At 37.8% G+C, this 18,630-nt stretch overlaps 1 protein-coding gene across 22 annotated transcripts in view; it reads left to right on the plus strand.

Annotated features, from left to right (window-relative positions):
- SOX6 (SRY-box transcription factor 6) overlaps nt 1–18,630 on the plus strand; it is a 620,530-nt gene that overhangs the window by 566,678 nt on the left and 35,222 nt on the right. For all 22 annotated transcript variants that reach the window (XM_089915099.1, XM_089915100.1, XM_089915104.1 and 19 more), the window contains one exon: nt 9,663–9,771. In XM_089915099.1, the coding sequence (XP_089771225.1) occupies nt 9,663–9,771 (109 nt within the window). The remainder of the gene's footprint in view (nt 1–9,662; nt 9,772–18,630) is intronic.

Below are 18,630 nucleotides of genomic sequence, written 5' to 3' on the forward strand. Positions count from 1 at the left end.
GCTGTACAGCAAAGTGAATCAGTTATACGTACACGTATATCCACTCTTTTTTAGATTTCCTTCCCATTTAGGTCACCACAGAGCATTGAGTAGAGTTCCCTGTTCTATACAGTAGGTTCTCATTAGTTATCTGTTTTATACATAGTAGTGTATATATGTCAATCCCAATCTCCCCATTCATCCCAATCCCCCCTTCCCCCATTGGTAACCATAAGTTTGTTCTCTACATCTGTGACTCTATTTCTGCTTTGCAAATAAGTTCATCTGTACCATTTTTCTAGATTCCACATATAAGCAATATTATGCGATATTTGTTTTTCTCTTTCTGACTTACTTCACTCTGTATGACAATCTCTAGGTCCACCCACATCTCTGCAAATGGCACTGTTTCGTTCCTTTTTATGGCTGAATAATATTCCATTGTATATATGTACCACATCTTCTTTATCCATTCCTCTGTCGATGGACATTTAGGTTGCTATACATAGAAAATCCTAAAGATGCTACCAGAAAACTACTAGAGTTCATCAATGAATTTGGTAAAGTTGCAGGATACAAATTAATACACAGAAATCTCTTGCATTCCTATACACTAACAATGAAAGATCAGAGAGATTAAGGAAACAATCCCATTTACCATCACATCAAAAAGAATAAAATACCTAGGAATAAACCTACATAAGGAGGCAAAAGACCTGTACTCAGAAAACTATAAGATACTGATGAAAGAAATCAAAGATGATACAAACAGATGGAGAGATATACCATGTTCTTGGATTGGAAGAATCAATAGTGTGAAAATGACTGTACTACCCAAAGCAATCTACAGATTCAGTGCAATCCCTATCAAATTACCAAGGGCAGTTTTTCACAGAATTAGAGCAAAAATTTTTACATTTTGTGTGGAAACACAAAAGACCCTGAATAGCGAAAGAAATCTTGAGAAAGAAGAACAGAGCTGGAGGAATCAGGCTCCCTGACTTCAGACTATACTACAAAGCTACAATAACCTCATTTGAATTTAACTACCTCTTTAAAGACCCTACCTTCAAACACAATCACATTCTGAGGTATGAGGGGTTAGGGCTTCAACACGTGAATTTTAAGAGGACACAGTTCAGTGCTTAACAGCTATCTTTGCTTAGCTTGGTTATTCCCAGACTCTTTTGAAATTATTTTCTTTGGGATTACAGTACCTAAAGAACCCCCTTGATCAAATTCTTTATGTCTCTGTTCATGTAGTTTCATCTGGATTATTTTTCCTAGAGATATTCTTGTTTCTCTAGAGGAATTAAACTGAAATTAATATGATTTTGTTTAACAGTTTATTCTATTGTATTCTCATCAAGTATTGACATTATGAATTAATTCCAAGAATAAATTGCTAATGATGGATTGCTCAGCAATGTAAGAGTGTGTAAGAAGAATATTTGGAAATGGTTGTGGTTGACATTTTAGGGAGTATTTTTTCAGAGCCCTTTTGAATAGTAATAGCTAGGCAGACTTCCTATATTTCAGCCCTAAGCCAACCCTGACCAAGAGACCACTCTATTGTTCAACCAATTTACATATCTTCCTTTGTATTTATCTACCTTTTAATCATCTGTATCTCAGTGTTTTCAAAAAATATCTGGAAATTAATTTAATTTTAAAGTAAAATTAAAATGAAAAAAGAGAAGGAAATAGTGTTAACAGCATTATCAGGATTTAGCAACCAAAGTGTCTAGTATGTGCCAACATCATGAGAAGCACTGACGATACAGTTGTTAAGACATGGACACCATACCTTAGAGAGTAAGTTGGGGAGACATGTAAATAGATACATAAACCAATAATTTTAATGCATTTTTCTATAAACATGGTGTGGTAATGGAACAAAACAGGGGAGCTGGTGGAGGGCAGTCAACAAAGGATTTTGTCCAGAAGAAATGCTTTAATTAGGCCTAGAACGGACAAATTATAATGTCATCAGTAAAGGAAACGCATTCTAGAAGAGGGAATGGTGTATGCAAATATACAAGGGCATAAAATATCATAGCTTGTTCAGAAAACTCCAAGAAATTCTATCTTCTTGGAATAGAGATAATAAACCAGAATGAGTAAGACGTAAAGCTGATGAGGAGAGAAGAAACCAGATCCTATAAGGTTTTACAAGCTGCACAGAGAAGTTTGGTTCTCCTCATGTGGATGATGGGGAGCATTTGAAGGCTTATAAGTAGAGGAAAACAAGATCCAGGTACTACATAATTACTAAGGCTAAGATTTAAATTTAGTTCGAAGATGCTTTGAAGCCAAGACAAAAAAGGAAAGCATATTTGGTTATATAGTTGTGTTGTTGACACAGGAGAATGGATATTGGCCTTTAGATTAGGACACCGTCTTCATTAGTGTTTAGCTTTGAAATATTTAGCAAGTGCTAAATAATATCTTTAACAGAAGTGGATATTTTATGAGCTGCTCTATTTTTGCAAAGCACTCACACATATAATCTCTTATTTAATCATCACAACCCTGCCGCATGAGCATTTTCTATTCCATTTTACAAATGAGAAAACAGTCTCAGAGAGATCACATAGTAATTAAGTTGTAGAGTTATTATTCTAAATTCACCTCAGCCAAAATATCTATCTAAATTTTGGTTAAGTGACTTAAAATATAAAAAATCCTTTTTGAGCCTCACCTATTCTCTTGTAAAACTGACAGCAATAGTAATATTTTTCCTTGTAGTATTGGTGTGAAAATTAAAGGGAAATACTCATTGGAAAGAGCCTTGCACATAGTATATGATCAGTAAATGACACCCTTTCCTACTTCTACTCCAATACATGTATTTGTGCTACAGAAGCAAACACAGTTGGAAAACTTAGGACTTAAATGATTCATGAGTCCTAGCACAGTTTTGGTGTTAAGAGCATATTAAAAGGTAGACAAATTAATAGCTTTAGCTGACAAAATGGTATTTAACAATGAGGTTCATTACCTCATTTCTCACAGCCAGAGTCTTTTTTATTGTGATGACTGACTCTGGGACCATCAAAATATCATTATGAAAGTAAATCCCAGTGCCTCCAAAGTAACTCCTTCCATAAAAAGAATCACCTTTTTAAAAGTACTTGTGGTTACTTTCCAGTGTACAGCTTATATTTTCGATCCTTCATTAAATTACTAAATTTATAATAAAGGATGTAAAATAAAGACTAATAAAGTGATAGCTTGTTAAGTCAATAGAAAGTAAATAACATGTGCTTAAGTAGTATTTCTTGAGAATCACATCATGGCAAGATACGTCCAGAGCCAGGAATTAGAGCAAGTCTTTCAGAATAAGGTATAGACTCTCTCTCAACATTATACTTAGCATTGTCCTGTTTAAAAATAAACAAACAGACAAACAAAAAACTTTTTATTTTTAAATGTGTACTGCTTTTTAAGCCAAGCATTTGTGGTGGGTATTGTCCTCTTTTGCCTGTGTTTTGCAAAGACTTTGCAAAGATGCAGGTGTTAAGCTGCAGAAATTCCAAGTCAGACTCAAAAACCTCTTTTTCATATTGTTATATAATTAAATTGTATTATTCTATTGTGTTCTTCTAAAATGGCTCACTTCCCTCTTTTGCAAAATATTTATGGTATTTTTCCAGATTTCCTTGCTTTGATGATTATTGCCCAAAGAGACATCATCGATACAGTGTGGAGTGTTGAGTCTAAAATCTTTTTCACAAACTTGAAATATTATAAAATTGGTAGTTCTTGTTCCTTTTGGACACACTCGTACAGGGTGTTTTGATTTACGTGGATTAATCAATTATGTGGGCTTGTAAAAACCTGAAAATATTTATGGACACTAACAGTAAATGCTACGTAAGATATATAGAAAAGGTGCAAGACACAATCCCTGGCTTGAAAAATCTTTTGATGTTGTTAGGGAAGAGTTGGAGGTGCACATGAAGCAAAGCTCAATTCTTTAATAATAGTATGTAACTAGGGACTAATTATATAAGGAAAGTTAGGAATTTTTGCATATCAGAAAGTAGATCAGAGAGGTTATAGAGGTAATGGACAACTTGGACTTTTCAATATGAATAGAACTTGGCAAGGAAGAAGAGAGAAGGAAGCATCATTCTAGTGGGCATGGGGAAGAGGAAGCAGGCCTTATCATGGTATTATTATACCTGAGCAGAGGATGTATGATGGGAGAGTTGTAGGAAATTGAGTTTCAAAAGACATGTGGGGAATAGTGTATAAAGGACCTTGAAACTCCTCCAAGTAGAGGAGTTTGGATAAAATGCAATAGAAAATAGGAAACCATGGAAGGTTTTAAATCAGAGCCATGAAGTGGAACCCTGTGAGGAGTGAGAGCAGATGCGGGGGTCAGTGTCAAGTTTCAGACAGACCAGAGAGGAGGTGCGGCAGTAAGGTAGGAGTGCAGGTGTGAGGGCCTGTGCTGGGATCGGTGATGAGGGAGGGCATGGAGGGAAAGGACCAGTGCAAGAGGCTCTGCAGAAGAAAAATCAGCAAGCCTGGAAGATTAAGTGGGCACAGAGGGGCAAGGAAAGCACTGAGACAAATAGTACCGACCAGTTGGAATTGATGTAAACAGAGGATGGGAAGGGGAGTTGTGTAAGGCGAAAGCTGCTTTTGCAGGGAAGTCTTTACTTTTGAGAAAGAGTTTTCCAGGATTGGAAAGACACTAAAGCTTGGAGCCGAGATGAAAGGGCAAACCTTCTTTTGGGTAGTATTCAACAACTCAGACATAGCGGAAACTTTAAGGGTAGGTAGTATCCCAGAATATTGTGGTGGCCTTAGAGAATTTCTGTTCATAATGCATATATTTGTTATTTCTCTTAGAAAACTGCTTCAGGAATACACAGAAGCGCTGTAGTATTAATCTTCCCTGCAAAATTCCTTATTATTACAAATTTGAATGGTTTTAAATGTTCTTTAGTATTTAAATAAGTATTTTAGGACATAACAGCAAAATTCTTATTTACTCAAAAAACATTCATACCAAAATCCCCATGTAGGAGATAGGTGGTTCTAAATTTGTGATTAAATGAGCGTAGAATTTTCTATTTTCTATCTTCTGTATAGCAAATAGAAGTATGATATATATAATATGTATGTATTTGTAGAAAATATTATAAAATATTTGTATAAAATATATATACTAATATTCTATGAACAGAATATTTGAGAGCTAGTGTAGAGTATACTAATTAAAATGGAACTTACATGTGAAAGTAACATGAGGTTTGTTTTACCCATTTTAACTGAAATATAAGTAATGGCCTCTTAGGTGTGTGTTCTGTGGTTGCTATGGATGACCTCATATTCAGACATTCTTTGGAAAAGACCTTTGAATACAGATTGGTAAAGTACCTCTCATTTAGACCACTGGAATAAAATGCATCACATCATTTTCCAGCCATGTCTGCCTGTCAAATGAAATATATTTGTTTGTAAGGCAACAAACAAAAAGCCTCTCTCAGCATGTACAATTTTCCACTTCAGTTTGTGGAAAAGAGGACCATGTTGAAATCATTTGAGGTGTGGTATAGGTTGGTCAGTCTTGGAAATCCAGAGGGAGGGTGCCCAGTGCATTGTTACCTTTCACATGTTGTTTTTCAGGAGATGGCTGTAATCATTCATCTCACATATGGTTTGAAAAAGGCTTGTCTCACTGGCAAGCAAACTGTTATTTAAGTACACAATCCACTCTACTACTGAAACAGTTTTGCCAAACTTATCCAAGTATTCTCACATGCTTAAAGATGGTATAAATATCATTTATTGCTAGCAGTTTTCTTCAGACTATATGGAATGTCTTCCTGCTGCCTGCTCTGAGTGTCCCAGTTTACATTATGGCCTTTACTGCCTCTGTTTGATGGAGTGATCAGTAAAAATTTAATGACACTATAAAATAATAAAAATGTCATTAATTTACCACGGATCTTGGATGCAGTGGTTGTAAAATTACATTAATAAACAGAATATTTTTTTACAACAAAAAGCATTGTTACGTGGGAACATATAAATAACACACATAAATTTAAGAGCAATTTTACTGTTAGCACACACATTATTATGGAATAGCCAGTAAGTGTATAAAACATAGTATATAAAATTTTATTAAAATATACTGTGCACATCAAAAATTCAGCTTTTATCTAAGTGCAAAGAAAAGCCATTATTATGTGCTTACTGTTTCATTGCTGTTCTTTCCCCAAAACACAATTTTACATTTGTTGCCAGTGAGAGGGAGTTGATTTTTTTTTACTAGATGAAAATAAACCTCTGTTTTTTCAGTTATCCCAAACTCATTCTCTCTCTCCACCCGTGCAAAGACAGAAATGATCAATCTTGCCATGGTAGGGAGGGAAAAGTTACTAATTTAATGCAAAGTTAGAAATAATGCCTGAGGAGTTGAATGGTTTGTTCAGTGACACTGGAAATAAGGGATAATAATGCAGCAGCCTGTCTGTCATCAGTGAGGCTGCCCCGTCATTGACTCTGATAATATGCGAAGATGATGTATGCTACCGTCTTGTGGCTTTTGTAACATTTAACATTCATCAGCTCTCACTAAAGGGGGCTTTATCATTTAAATATCTTTATTTAATATGCAACATCTACCTCATACATCATAATTTCAAAGCACTTAGAGAGCCAACAGTCCTACAACACAGCAGAGCTGACTTTAATTTTTTTCAATAACTTTTATGTTGCCTGCATGTTTGTGACTGACAGTGCATAAGTAAGTGTCTGATCACATCACTGCATGTAAAACGCACATTTCACTGTCATCATGAAGACTGGGAAGTTCTCCTGCCTGGAGGGGTTGAGATTAAAATTAGCATTGAGGTGTTTTGTTTATATCTCCAAAATATCTACTTGCCAGCGAGAGCTAGTTCAAGTGCATGGAAAACTTGTAGTTAAGAGCTTGCCACCCACTGTCTATGTTTTCCTTATTGGGGCATACCCATTGGCACTTAATGGCCAGAAGTTGAGGGCCTCTTGGAACTAAAGTATCCTTGAAATTCTCTCTGTGCCTCTGTCCACATTCTGTATTTACTAGGCTCATGTTCAACCTCACTGGTAAAATCTTTGCTTAGCTCAGCTGCCCAGAGCTAACTTGTAGACATCAGACCCTCTTATCTTATGGTTATGTGGCTGGCAAATAAATATTCTGAGCTATTCTTTGAAGAAAAGAAGGAAATCTTCTGGGAGACTAGGTAGAAATTTATATGAAAGGGCATGGCTTTGCAGGGTCCTTCTTTAATCTCAAACACAAGTGCTTAATATTACCAAATATAAAATGCAGCCCACTGCCCAAAACAATTTTTATCATCGATTTATTTTCTGCCTATTTAACAAGTGTTTCATGGGATATTCTTCCTCGACTTCTACTCTGTCAAAATATTGATATTTTATAAGGAAAGTATCTCTGCAGAATAATTTTTTTTTCAATGAAGTCAGAAAAATGTATGACTTCAAAGACACTGTGAATATGTTGTTGAATGTTCTGAATGTTTTTTGTTATGATTAAAAACAAGCTGATACTACTGAATTGTGAGTGCACTTCACTTTTTATAAAAGAAAAGATATTATCATTATGTAAGCTTTGTTGTCTTAGGATTTTACAAACCATGGCATGTAATTTTCCCTCTTCTCCTTCCTTGTCAAAATATTGATATTCTTTCAGGAACTTTATTTTTTTTTTTTACTGAGAATATTTTCCGGTAAAATCAAAGAGAATGAATGACTAGAAAGATACTTGAAATATGCATATTGATAGGTAGCACAGTCTGTTGATTTTCAGAGAAAGTTGTTTTTTCCCCATGAAAATACAGATAAAGGTTGTTCTTCCAAGAAGATTGCAGGTGTCACATCAAAACTCCTTCTGCATTTAACATAGGGAAAGCATTCACATGCAAATATTTGAAATGCGAAACAATGTGATAAAGCAAAGGTTGAATATTTTGCTTTCCCTGGTACTGCTTATTTTCACTTTAATTCTTTTTCTTTACATCATGACAACCAAAAGTGCTACTCAAAAATAGAAATTGGCTGATTAAAAACAGCTGTCCTCCCCCCTACAATGTGTGAAACTCTCGTCTGGCTTGTGGTTGCTCTTTGTTGTGGCCTGCATCTGAGTTAATTTGTTCTTGTGCAGCGGCAGTGTCACATAAGAAGATATTGGGGAACCATACCTAATTTGCTTTTTATTTTCATTCTGTTTTTTATAAGTGTGGTGTTTCAGAGGTTTCCCCACATACCGCTATTGTAACTAGTTAGTATTACCCAGTTGGGGAAATTCATGATTATAATTTTGTTGCAGTCTTTCATAGAAATGTTGCTAGATTAAAGCAAGGTTTATACTGTGTTTTCTTCCAACACAGATTTCAACATATTCCATGATGAAGGGGAACTGGAAGACTTCCTGCACAATTTGACTGATGGGAATTAATTATAGAAATATAATGATATTCAAAAATAATCATATTAGAAAGCACAAATGTAGTGAGACTGTACAAATGAGACACAGCCTCTATCAAGTAATTGTATGTTTGCTCTTTAAGAATATTTCCAAGTTTCTAAACATCTTACAGAAGAGAACACTCAGAGCGTTTCCGTCTAATGCCGAACATGCCTAGTGCAGAACTAGGTCATTGAACACTAGACTGAACAGCAATCAGTCCTCTACTGCTGCATAATGCATTAAGTATAACATGCAGAGACCATTCCCGGAGCTGGAAGCTGCTATTTCATGTCTGTAAATTCAGGCTGACATGACATTTAATATTGTTTCATAGTAATGAACAACAAGGTTTCATTCATTCATAAGCACAACACAAAGCCAAGTTTGAGTCTGGAGCCTAGCAAGGAGGAGAGAAGGGGACATGTGCTGTGTTTCTGCAGACAGGAACACCATGTTAATTACGATCAATGAGCCCTCTGCTACTGATCCAGAGAGCTACAGGAGGAGAGTTCACTGTGATGTTTCAGACTCCTGATCCTAGAAGAACAGGATAACAATTAAAACATCTTTGTGTTTCCCTACTATAATGGCAAGAGTGTTTAACTTTCCTGACTCAAGCCCTGACTAGGAGTAATGTTCTCCTTTTCACTTACCAGGAAGTTACAGTTCGAACTCCTCAGCAAAATAATAGTATCAAAGCCATCATCTAGTCTGCCTGCTTTGAAATATTTATTTCTGAAATCTTCTTGCCTAAAATTCTGATTCGTATTTTTCCAGGAGTACCAATGCAAACTATGATCTCTAAAAAGGAAAATTCCTCTCCCATTGAATAACAGTATATTTTAATGGAAACTGCTCTTTCAAATTTTGCAGTTTTGGCTCACACCTTTCATTTGCATTCCTTTTAGAATACTGGAGCAAATCCAACAGAGAGATGTGCAGTACAGCCCTGGCAGGTTACCTGCCACAGATTTCCTTTCCTTATAGGTACTATGGTTTAGGTGCTGTCAACACTGTCAGTGCCATAAACAGGCTTTAGTGGAATCTTCCTGAAAAGTTTTCTGAGCTCAAGTTGGTCAGAAATGATGTTTGTAAATCCAAGTTTTGTCCATTAAGAAAGATAGAAACTGGAAGGAAAAAGTGGCTGCTTTGGAAGCTAGTATAAGTCTCTGATTATTCTTTCCTCTAGGAAAGAACACGATTTGAAAATTTGGGGCCCCAGTTAACAGGAAAGTCAAGTGAAGATGGAAAGCTGGGCCCAGGTGTCATCGATCTTACTCGGCCAGAAGATGCAGAGGGTGAGTGGCTTTTCTGTTCTGCTGCTCTGTGTGTTTCTAGAGGTGTGCCTGAGGCAGATGTAGGATCTTCATGGTCTTTCTTGGGAGTCACCAGATCAATTTTCTTGGCAAATCAGAAAAATGTTAGGCTTCATTATATGTTATAGTTGAGGACTTTGAAATTCAGCTAGATTGTGTGTTACTGAACACATAGCAATCCAAATACTTCAAGGTGCCATTTTAAAGTTTTAAAATAAAAGAACCCTCTACATTTCAATGGACAACAGAATTCTGTGTTTCATCCACCTCGTGACATTCTTATTAAAAAAATTAAAAAAGGGACAAACATACAAAGGAGGATTTTTTACCCCCAAATCAAGTGATTCCCAGGTGCAATCAAACCGTTTTGGAAACTAAATTATAGTTTGAAGCAGATCTAGCATAAAATTAATAATTGCTTGGGCAAGGCCCAGCCTGTGTCTGGGTACTAACCGTTATAAAGCCTTTTGAAAGTCAGGATGGAAAAGACTAGCTTTACTCTCAATGTGTTTACCCACAGCACCATCAATGCCTGTCCGCTCCTCTTTCTTTTCTGTTTGTTTGTTTTAAATACACAAGCAGCAAAACAGCAGAGATTGCTCCCCAGAGGCTGTTTACAATCTATGAGTTAAGTCAGCACTTTAGTAGTAGCGTTGCCTGGTTATTTACTGTGTCATCCCAGAGCAGGGACTGGTCTTCCCGTTAGCTGTTCCTGTGTCAGAATCCCTCCCACCAGTCAGGGAAGATTATTTGTTCTCTTTAGAGTAACACAATACTTCATCCATCTCAGGTCCCAGCTAAAGTCCTTTAGCTTGAGGGGAAAAATCTTACTATTATCCCTTTCACTGGCAGGATTCCTTCCAGGACCCTAATCCCTTGAAAACACATGAAGACTTTTCATAGCAGCATCTGAACTGAGCACGGCTTCTAGTGATAGCTCGGGGCCATCCGAGGCAGTTCAGAAATCCCTGGCATGAGCACTAAGAGATGGGTAGTATCAGACATTAGGAAGTACTTCAGAGAGTTTTTCGTGCCAGTGGGAGAGACTAATGTTTAATGATAGTCCTGGGGACAAGGTGTTAAAATAAACTCTGATTGGTATGTGCATGTGTGAGGGGAGTGGGGAAGGAAGGGAAGGGAAGAGGAAAAGGAAGGGGGGGAGCAGGAAAGGAGGAATAAAGAGGACTCAAAACCAGAAATATATTCACTGTCTTCCATGCAGAATGTGTACTGAGAGCACGGTGACACTGACATTTTTCTAGGCACTTAGAAGTACATGATTTCCCCCCTGGTGAGGATTGAGGTTCCGTGGTCTAGGGAACTAGTTATTCAGGTGTGGCACATCTCAATTTTGTTGGAAGATGGTACTACAGAGTACCTAAATCTTTGACCAGACACAGTGAAATAATACTTTTCATCACTTTGGAGTATTCAGTCTGTTAATTTTTCCGTAGACTAGGAGTTACAGAGTTCTATTGCCTTATCCTTGTTCTAACAGAGTTTTCTTAATCTGTCATTCAGCTTTCTTCACTTACTTCTTGCTTTTGGTTTTTTTTTTTTTGCGGTACGCGGGCCTCTCACTGTTGTGGCCTCTCCCGTTGCGGAGCACAGGCTCCGGACGCGCAGGCTCAGCGGCCATGGCCCACGGGCCCAGCCGCTCCGCGGCATGTGGGATCTTCCCAGACCAGGGCACGAACCCGTGTCCCCTGCATCGGCAGGCAGACTCTCAACCACTGTACCACCAGGGAAGCCCTTCACTTACTTCTTAACTGTACAATAGGTATAAAGTCATTTGCCTCTCAGTAATGCTAATAATCTAGTTGATGATATCATGTGCTTGGTAAGTTAAAAATCATGGTCAGAGTTATTAACCATTATGAAAAGAAAAAGTGAAAAGCTTAACTGTAGAGAAACATACTGTATAGAAAAATCTGTGGAACTTCCATTCAGTATCCAGATTGTCTAGATTCAAACCAATTTCCTAGTTACTTCGCTTTTTTTAAGCAAACATTTATCAAGCATTTATATGCCAGAGAATACGCTAAGCTTTTAACACATGTTTTCTCATTTAAATCATATACAACTCTGTAAAGAAGGTATTTTTTTTTCCATTTTACGGATGAGAAAATTAAGGGTGAGAATAGTTAAGTAACTTGCCACAGGTCACATAGCTAGTAAGGGTAGAGCTGAGAGTTGATCCCAGGCAGCCTGGCTCCAGAACCCAAGCCATGAAGTACTGTGCTACCCTGCACCCCCTGTATATACAGATGCAGAAGTGGTGCCTTCATTTTTCTGAACAAACTCCTTGTGACCTTCCTCAGTATGGCCCATTTCCTCTCCCCTAAATATAGCAAGTCATGCCACGCACCAGCTCTCGTGTTACTCTGTCACACATAGCAGCAATGCCTGATGACTGTAATAGTAGAAGGGCTGTAGTGGCCCAGGAGCTTAAGGAGCGTGTGAAAACCTCCCTTCAGAAGCTTGCCCAGAGTTGCCATTGAGCCCTCGTGTGCTTTTGGGGGACTGAGTTCATGAATGGAGTCAAGTTACCTGCTCTAAAACCAACAGAAGTGCAGTGCCTTTGTGAGGACTGCTGGGATGCGCAGCAGCCTTCTGCTGACTTCAGGATATTTCCTGGCATCTGTTCAAGCGTAAGCTGATTGCAAAGCCTGCTGGAGTTGCAGTTCATATTAAAGTCAGAGTAGATAACAGGTACACATCCTTTCTCCACTTTGCTCCTCCATATTTCCCTTAAGAGGAAGAGTAAGAAGGAAATGAAGTGAAAGAATACCTAAAAAATTTATTCAGTCAGTCTTGGTCTAAAAACAAACAAACAAACAAACAAACAGACAAACATTTCTTGAGTGCCTGTTCTGTGTGCCGGTCCCTGAACTAGACACTGGATAAAGCAAAGGAAGCAAAACAAATATGTTCCTGACCTCTTGGAACTTAAAGTCTAGTGAAGAAAGACAGAAGATTAAAAGGGTAATGCATACATAGATACATAAGACAGATATAATTATCACTGAGAAAAGTACTAAGAAGATCAAGACTTCTTTGTTCCTCACAGAGGTTCAGGGCGAAAGCTACTTCGGTAAGCTCCATTGGCAGGTAAGTTTTGTAGCTCTCACCCAGGATGTCATCCCTTCTTAGTCCACACATGATCATCTCCATGTTTCCTCTGGCTTTGGACCAGTTAAAATCTTTTTCCAGCTTTATTGACATATAATTGACAAATAACATTGGTGCAGATTTAAGGTGTACAATGTGATGATTTGATACACGTATATATTGGGAAATGATTACCACAGTAAGGTTAGTTAACACCTCTGCACCTCACAGATTACCTTTTTTTGATGAGAAAATTTAAAAACTACTCTGTTAACAACTTTCAAGCATATAAGACAATATTTTTAACTATAGTCACCCTGCTGTATATTAGATCCCCAGAGCCTATTCATTCATCTTTATAACTGGAAGTTTGTACTCTTTGACCAACATCTCCCCATTTCCCCCACCGTCTAGTCCCTGGAAACCACCATTGTACTCTCTGTTTCTATGACTTCAGGCTTTTTAGATTCCACGTATGTGTGAGATCATATAGTATTTGTCTTTCTCTGTCTGACTTCACTTAGCGTAATGCCTTCAAGGTCATCCATGTTGTTGCAAATGACAGGGTTTCCTTCTTCCCTTTTATGGATGAATAATATTTTTATCACATTCAAAATATGTATATATAACTATATAACATATTATGTACTGTAATACATAATATCATTTATCACATGAATTTATATATATGTATGTATAAAACAGTCTCTTTATCCATTCATCTGCTGATGTATACTTAGGTTGTTTTCTGTGTCTTGGCTATTGTGAATAATGCATAATGGCAGCTTTAAGGGGCTATGCCCTTCTTCTCCTTGCACCCCATTCTCCTGTGTGGCTTCTGAAGTGACTAAAGTAAGCCTGGCTTTCCAGGAAAATGTCTGCTGCCAGTTGCGAAAATGCCAATATCACTTAGTAAGCAACTTGTAGACCTGCTTCATAGCTTTGAACATGGAAGCAGCAAGGGAAAGGTCACCAAAAGAGGCAGCTGTGCGTGTGTATTAACCACTCATCAAAATCAAATGACAAAACCGTAAGCCAGGAAAACAGAAATTAAAAATATAAAAGGCAAATGCCTTCAAAATTTTATTTTTAAAGTCCAGCTGTTATTTGGCTTGAATATGACAAGACAGCATTTCTTGTTCACCACGATATTTATAAAACTACAAATTCATCGGTGCTGGGGGCTTAGGAAACATGTTTAAGGTCTTGTTATACTTTGGAGCATTTGTTGGCTTTATATGTATTGAGCGCACAAAAGTTGTTAGCTCCTGTGTAGGGCATGTAAGGAAGAGAGGACTCAATTAATTGAGTCTGTCACCACGTATTAAGAATGACGAACAGATACTTAGCTTTTTATGGACTTTTCATACGGTGTTTCCCCTCTCCTTGTTCTCCTTAGGCAAGAGTGCAATTCTTATCCCAACCCTCCTAATTTCAGGGTTGCAAGGTATAGTAGAAAGGGCTCTGGTCTGGTTATTGGGAAATTTGGATTAAAGTTCCTTTGCTAAACGAAGGCAAATAAGTGACGAATGCCCCTGGGCTTAACTTTATCTTTTAAAAGAGGTATGTTGGATTCCATTATTTCTAGGGTCCCCTCCAAATGCAAGATTGTTATTAGGGTCTTCATGAAACATAGAGTGTGTTTATTACAAGAAAGGTGATCTGTCCACAGTAGCTTTCCCTTGGTTTTTTCTTCAGAGAAATAAAAGAGGAGACCAATATCTTTGAGAGTATATTTGTACCACTTGCTGAATCGAATTTTCAAGTCTTTGATCTTTTCTTTTTATTAATGAGAATGATCTTTTCTTTTTATTAATAAGAAGATCTCTCCAGTAGCATTTCCTAATTACCTTTCACAGATGGACCCCCCCCTTCTTCTTCTCTTCCCCCCAGCAACGATAGTTGTAGCCTGCCTTATTTTTCATATTCTCTCCATCCTGTTTCTTCTCTCTCACACACCTGGGGCCTCTAAAGGGACACTTTTCTTTTTTTCTGTTTTTCAGAATAGTTTGGGTAAGAAAAGCTTCTTCTAACACCTCTTTTAATTCTCAAATTCAATTATTGTGTTCCAGCCTCAGAGGGAGGCAACACCTCATTTTGTTTTGTTTTGTTTTGTTTTTTCACACCTCATTTTGACGTGGAGCATAGTGGAATATGAGCTCTAAAAGGGATGAGCTCTGAAAGTGATTACCATTAGGCAGGCTTTTGGACCCTGGGTTGGAACTGTAATGATGTGCTGTCCTCCATGTATTAAAAACTTGCATTGCTTTGAATGGAAATGGATATGTGCACCAAGAATAACCCCTTTTAGAAGGGGTTGCTCTCAGGTTCTCAGATTTGCTTAGAAAGGTTTTATAGATTTGTACTGAATTTGTGAATTGGATCCCAGCCAAGATGGCCTTAACCCTTCTGAAAGCTTCATTTTTTTTGTGAACTTCTGATTGCTTCTAAGTTTTAAATCTCAGGATAGCTTTATTATTGTCAACTTAAGCTCTCTGTTTATAGACAAATAACAGGGACTGCAACTTTTCCTCTTTTTCCTTAAAAAATGCACCACTTAATGCGAATGTCTTCTCCTAAAAATCCTGCTTACCCTTTGATCCATACTCTGGGAAATCTTTGAAGCTTTTCACATTTCCTTTCCCCTCCCTGGATCCTTACTCCTGGTAGAAAAGGAAGATTGACCTGATGATACACGGCTCATTCAAGGCAGCAGAGGAAAAAAGCTGTAGTATAATCTGGGGAGGGATTTAAAGGCTCATCTGCTTACACTTTGGAATGTAAAGGTCATTATTTGTTCAAGCCCACCAGAATACAGTGCTTCACGTCACAACATTTAGATTCGCAGAATTGGAATAAAGGAGAGACGTGTAATCAAATTTACAATTCCATCCAAGAAATCCCTTTTTATATTCCTGACAAGTAGTCATCTCACTTCTGTTCAAATGCCTCTAATAGTCTCATGACAGAAAACTGACTACTTCTTGAGAAGCTCATTCCGGTTCTAATTTTTAATTCTTTGTTATTTGTCTTTGCTTCCTTATAACTTCTACTCATTGGTTCTAGTCTGACTTTTGGATTCCAACAAAATAAAGCTTACCGTTTCTCCACGTGACACCCCTTCAGATATTTCCTCAAGGGTTAGGAAACTTAAATTCTGGTTGTTCTACCCTAGGCAAGTCAATTTCTTTCCCTGAATTTTCTCAGCTGTAGGTGAGGAAGTTGGTGTAGATGATTTCTGGTTTTTAAACTCTTATCTTACTGCTGTACAATTGAAATCATTCACCTTTAAGTCAACTAGAAAGTAACAAGTGTAAATTGGGGACCACACCATCTTTAAAATAAGTGAAATTATTATTGAAATATATCAGAGATGAGATGTCTTTGTCCAAGAAGGTATCGAAGTACTAGATTGTATACCAAGAATAAAAGTTGGGGAATTATACATATTAAAAGACCCAGGGAAATCCAGAGGGAGCACCAACCAGAGCTTTGCTGTGGGCTTATGGGTCTGGCCTTCTATAGCTGCCTAAAATAGCATTTCCAGGCATCTCAGAAAAATGAATAGGCAAAGCAGTCTGTATGGAACCAGCAGGCTGAGGTCTGAGGCCAGGATGGGTGGCCAGGGAGACCCCAGACATGGTGAAAACTGAGTAACAGCCACACAGGCTGGGAGATAAGCAGAGTTCAAAAAGCCCTTGGCTCTGGACTAACTCTGTGGTATCACAAAAATGTATTTTACTGTGGATATAAACAGTTTTAGAGGATCCTGTGCACCAGTTTATATCAGCACTATATATAAAGTGCAGCTCTCTTAAACAAGCAAATAAACTTCTCTTAAAGAAATATATTTGCTGTGTCTTAAAAGCTCCCAAATAACTTTTAATGTTGGTAGAAAACAATTTCCATTGAACTTTCCAAGTGATGGATTGTCCTGCTGGGATAAGAGAGTGAAATGTCAAGATTCTTGTATAACTCCATCCCCTAATACTCCATAAAGCGAATTCAACCTGCTTCTTAGAGTTGCTTAAGCTAGAAAAGCCCAATCAAAGACCCATCCTCCCTTTCGTGAGGAGCCTAGCCCTGTCCAAGAGCTGGTTTCTCATTGGGCTGCCTTCTCTAAAGAGGTATCATTGACAGTGTCACCACACACACAAAATTATCTGGTTTTCTGACTGAATATCCTCCGTTCTGGGGAAGAAATGCTTGTCTATGCCATTACTGAATCACACAGAAGTGCTCCCCCATCTTGCTGTAGCAACTGGGTGACAAAAGATTTAACGCCATCTACCATGAAAATCAGATCCAAGACAAGAACAGCCGGCACATGTTCCCAATGGGACTGCAAAATCAGTCTATGGTTCCTCAGCAGTACATATGTCTGCCTCACATAAACCAACATATTAGAATAAACGCTGGCTGATAGAGGTCTATCTGCCATGTCTGGACTAACTGTGTAGTGACTGTTGAGGTGTGGACCTTGTCTAGTTCCCTGTCCCTAGAATCCTCTTCTCTTGGCAGCAAGAGCCACTTGACTTCCCATCTGCAGGCTATAGAATTCAGCCCAACCTTAGGCTGGTGGAATTTAAAGAGTCTTAGGCCAATTTGGTGTGCTCTTTAAATTCTCTCTGCTTAAGGTCAAGACCGAACTTGAGAACAACCTTTTTTTCCCTTTTTTTTTTCCCCCAATTGGTCCTTTCCTTCTTTTCAAGTTCTGATAACTGTGCTTCTAACTTATTCACAAAATTCAATAACCGATCAGCTCTCCCCTATTTTCTGTTACTGACTTCCCTATCTTTTTTTTCTTTAACTAAGAAATTCTTACCTTTGAATATCTCCTTCTTTTAGATACACTGTCTCATTTTACTCTATCACTGTTTGTTTACACACACTACCTGTCATTTCATCCTCTTTAAAGGTGGTTCTCTGTAGACTGAGCCACAAGTTCTGATAGCCAGGTCTTTCCCAGCGGGGTCTATCCCTACTCAGAGTCCCCCAATCTTTAGTTTTACCCACATGTTCAAGTTATAATTTACCAATTATCTCTTATATACACAGCACTGTTACGAGCACAGAGAGAAGGATTTTTTAAAAGATGGACTATACTGTATTCTTCAAGAGCTAGTAATGTAGTTGGGATAATAATATTAGCATATACAGAAAGCAGAACAACCTAAGGTGTTACATGTTATAGTACATCATTAGAGAAACAGAAAAGAGTGCTATTTAGAAGAGGAGCCTACAGTGCTTTGTTGACAGCCATGATTCTGGAAGGTCTGATAGAAATATAGCTGGAGATAAGCCTAGATTTGGAAAAACAAAGAGAAGGAGAAGAACTTTCAGTTGAGGGAATAATCCAAGAAGACACAGAAACGGTAAAGTACACGGACATTCACAAGTTCCAGAAAGAAAGTCACTTCTCAACTCTGTGTTCTCCACCAAGCCCAATTCAAAGCTTTCCATATATTTATACTCAGTGAATATTTGTTGAATTGAATATGTTATAAAAATAGCTGGGTTCCATACTGTGGAGGGCCTTGAGAGTCAGGCTGAGGAATTTGGACTTTGCCACCAACTAAATAGGCATTAAACTTTAGTTGTTCAAGATTGACTTAGATTATGTATAGAGGTTAAAAATAATGGAAAAGCAGAAGTTAGGTTGGTCTTGGTGGTCTGTTAGTCTCTTTATTCCTCTGTTCTCTTTAATGTCCTTTCAGAGGGGCTATTCAA

This window comes from Delphinapterus leucas, chromosome 7 (genome assembly GCF_059928025.1).
Source record: "Delphinapterus leucas isolate spDelLeu-1000000601 "Yukka" chromosome 7, BTC_Dleu_Yukka2, whole genome shotgun sequence".
NCBI classification, from domain to species: domain Eukaryota; kingdom Metazoa; phylum Chordata; class Mammalia; order Artiodactyla; family Monodontidae; genus Delphinapterus; species Delphinapterus leucas.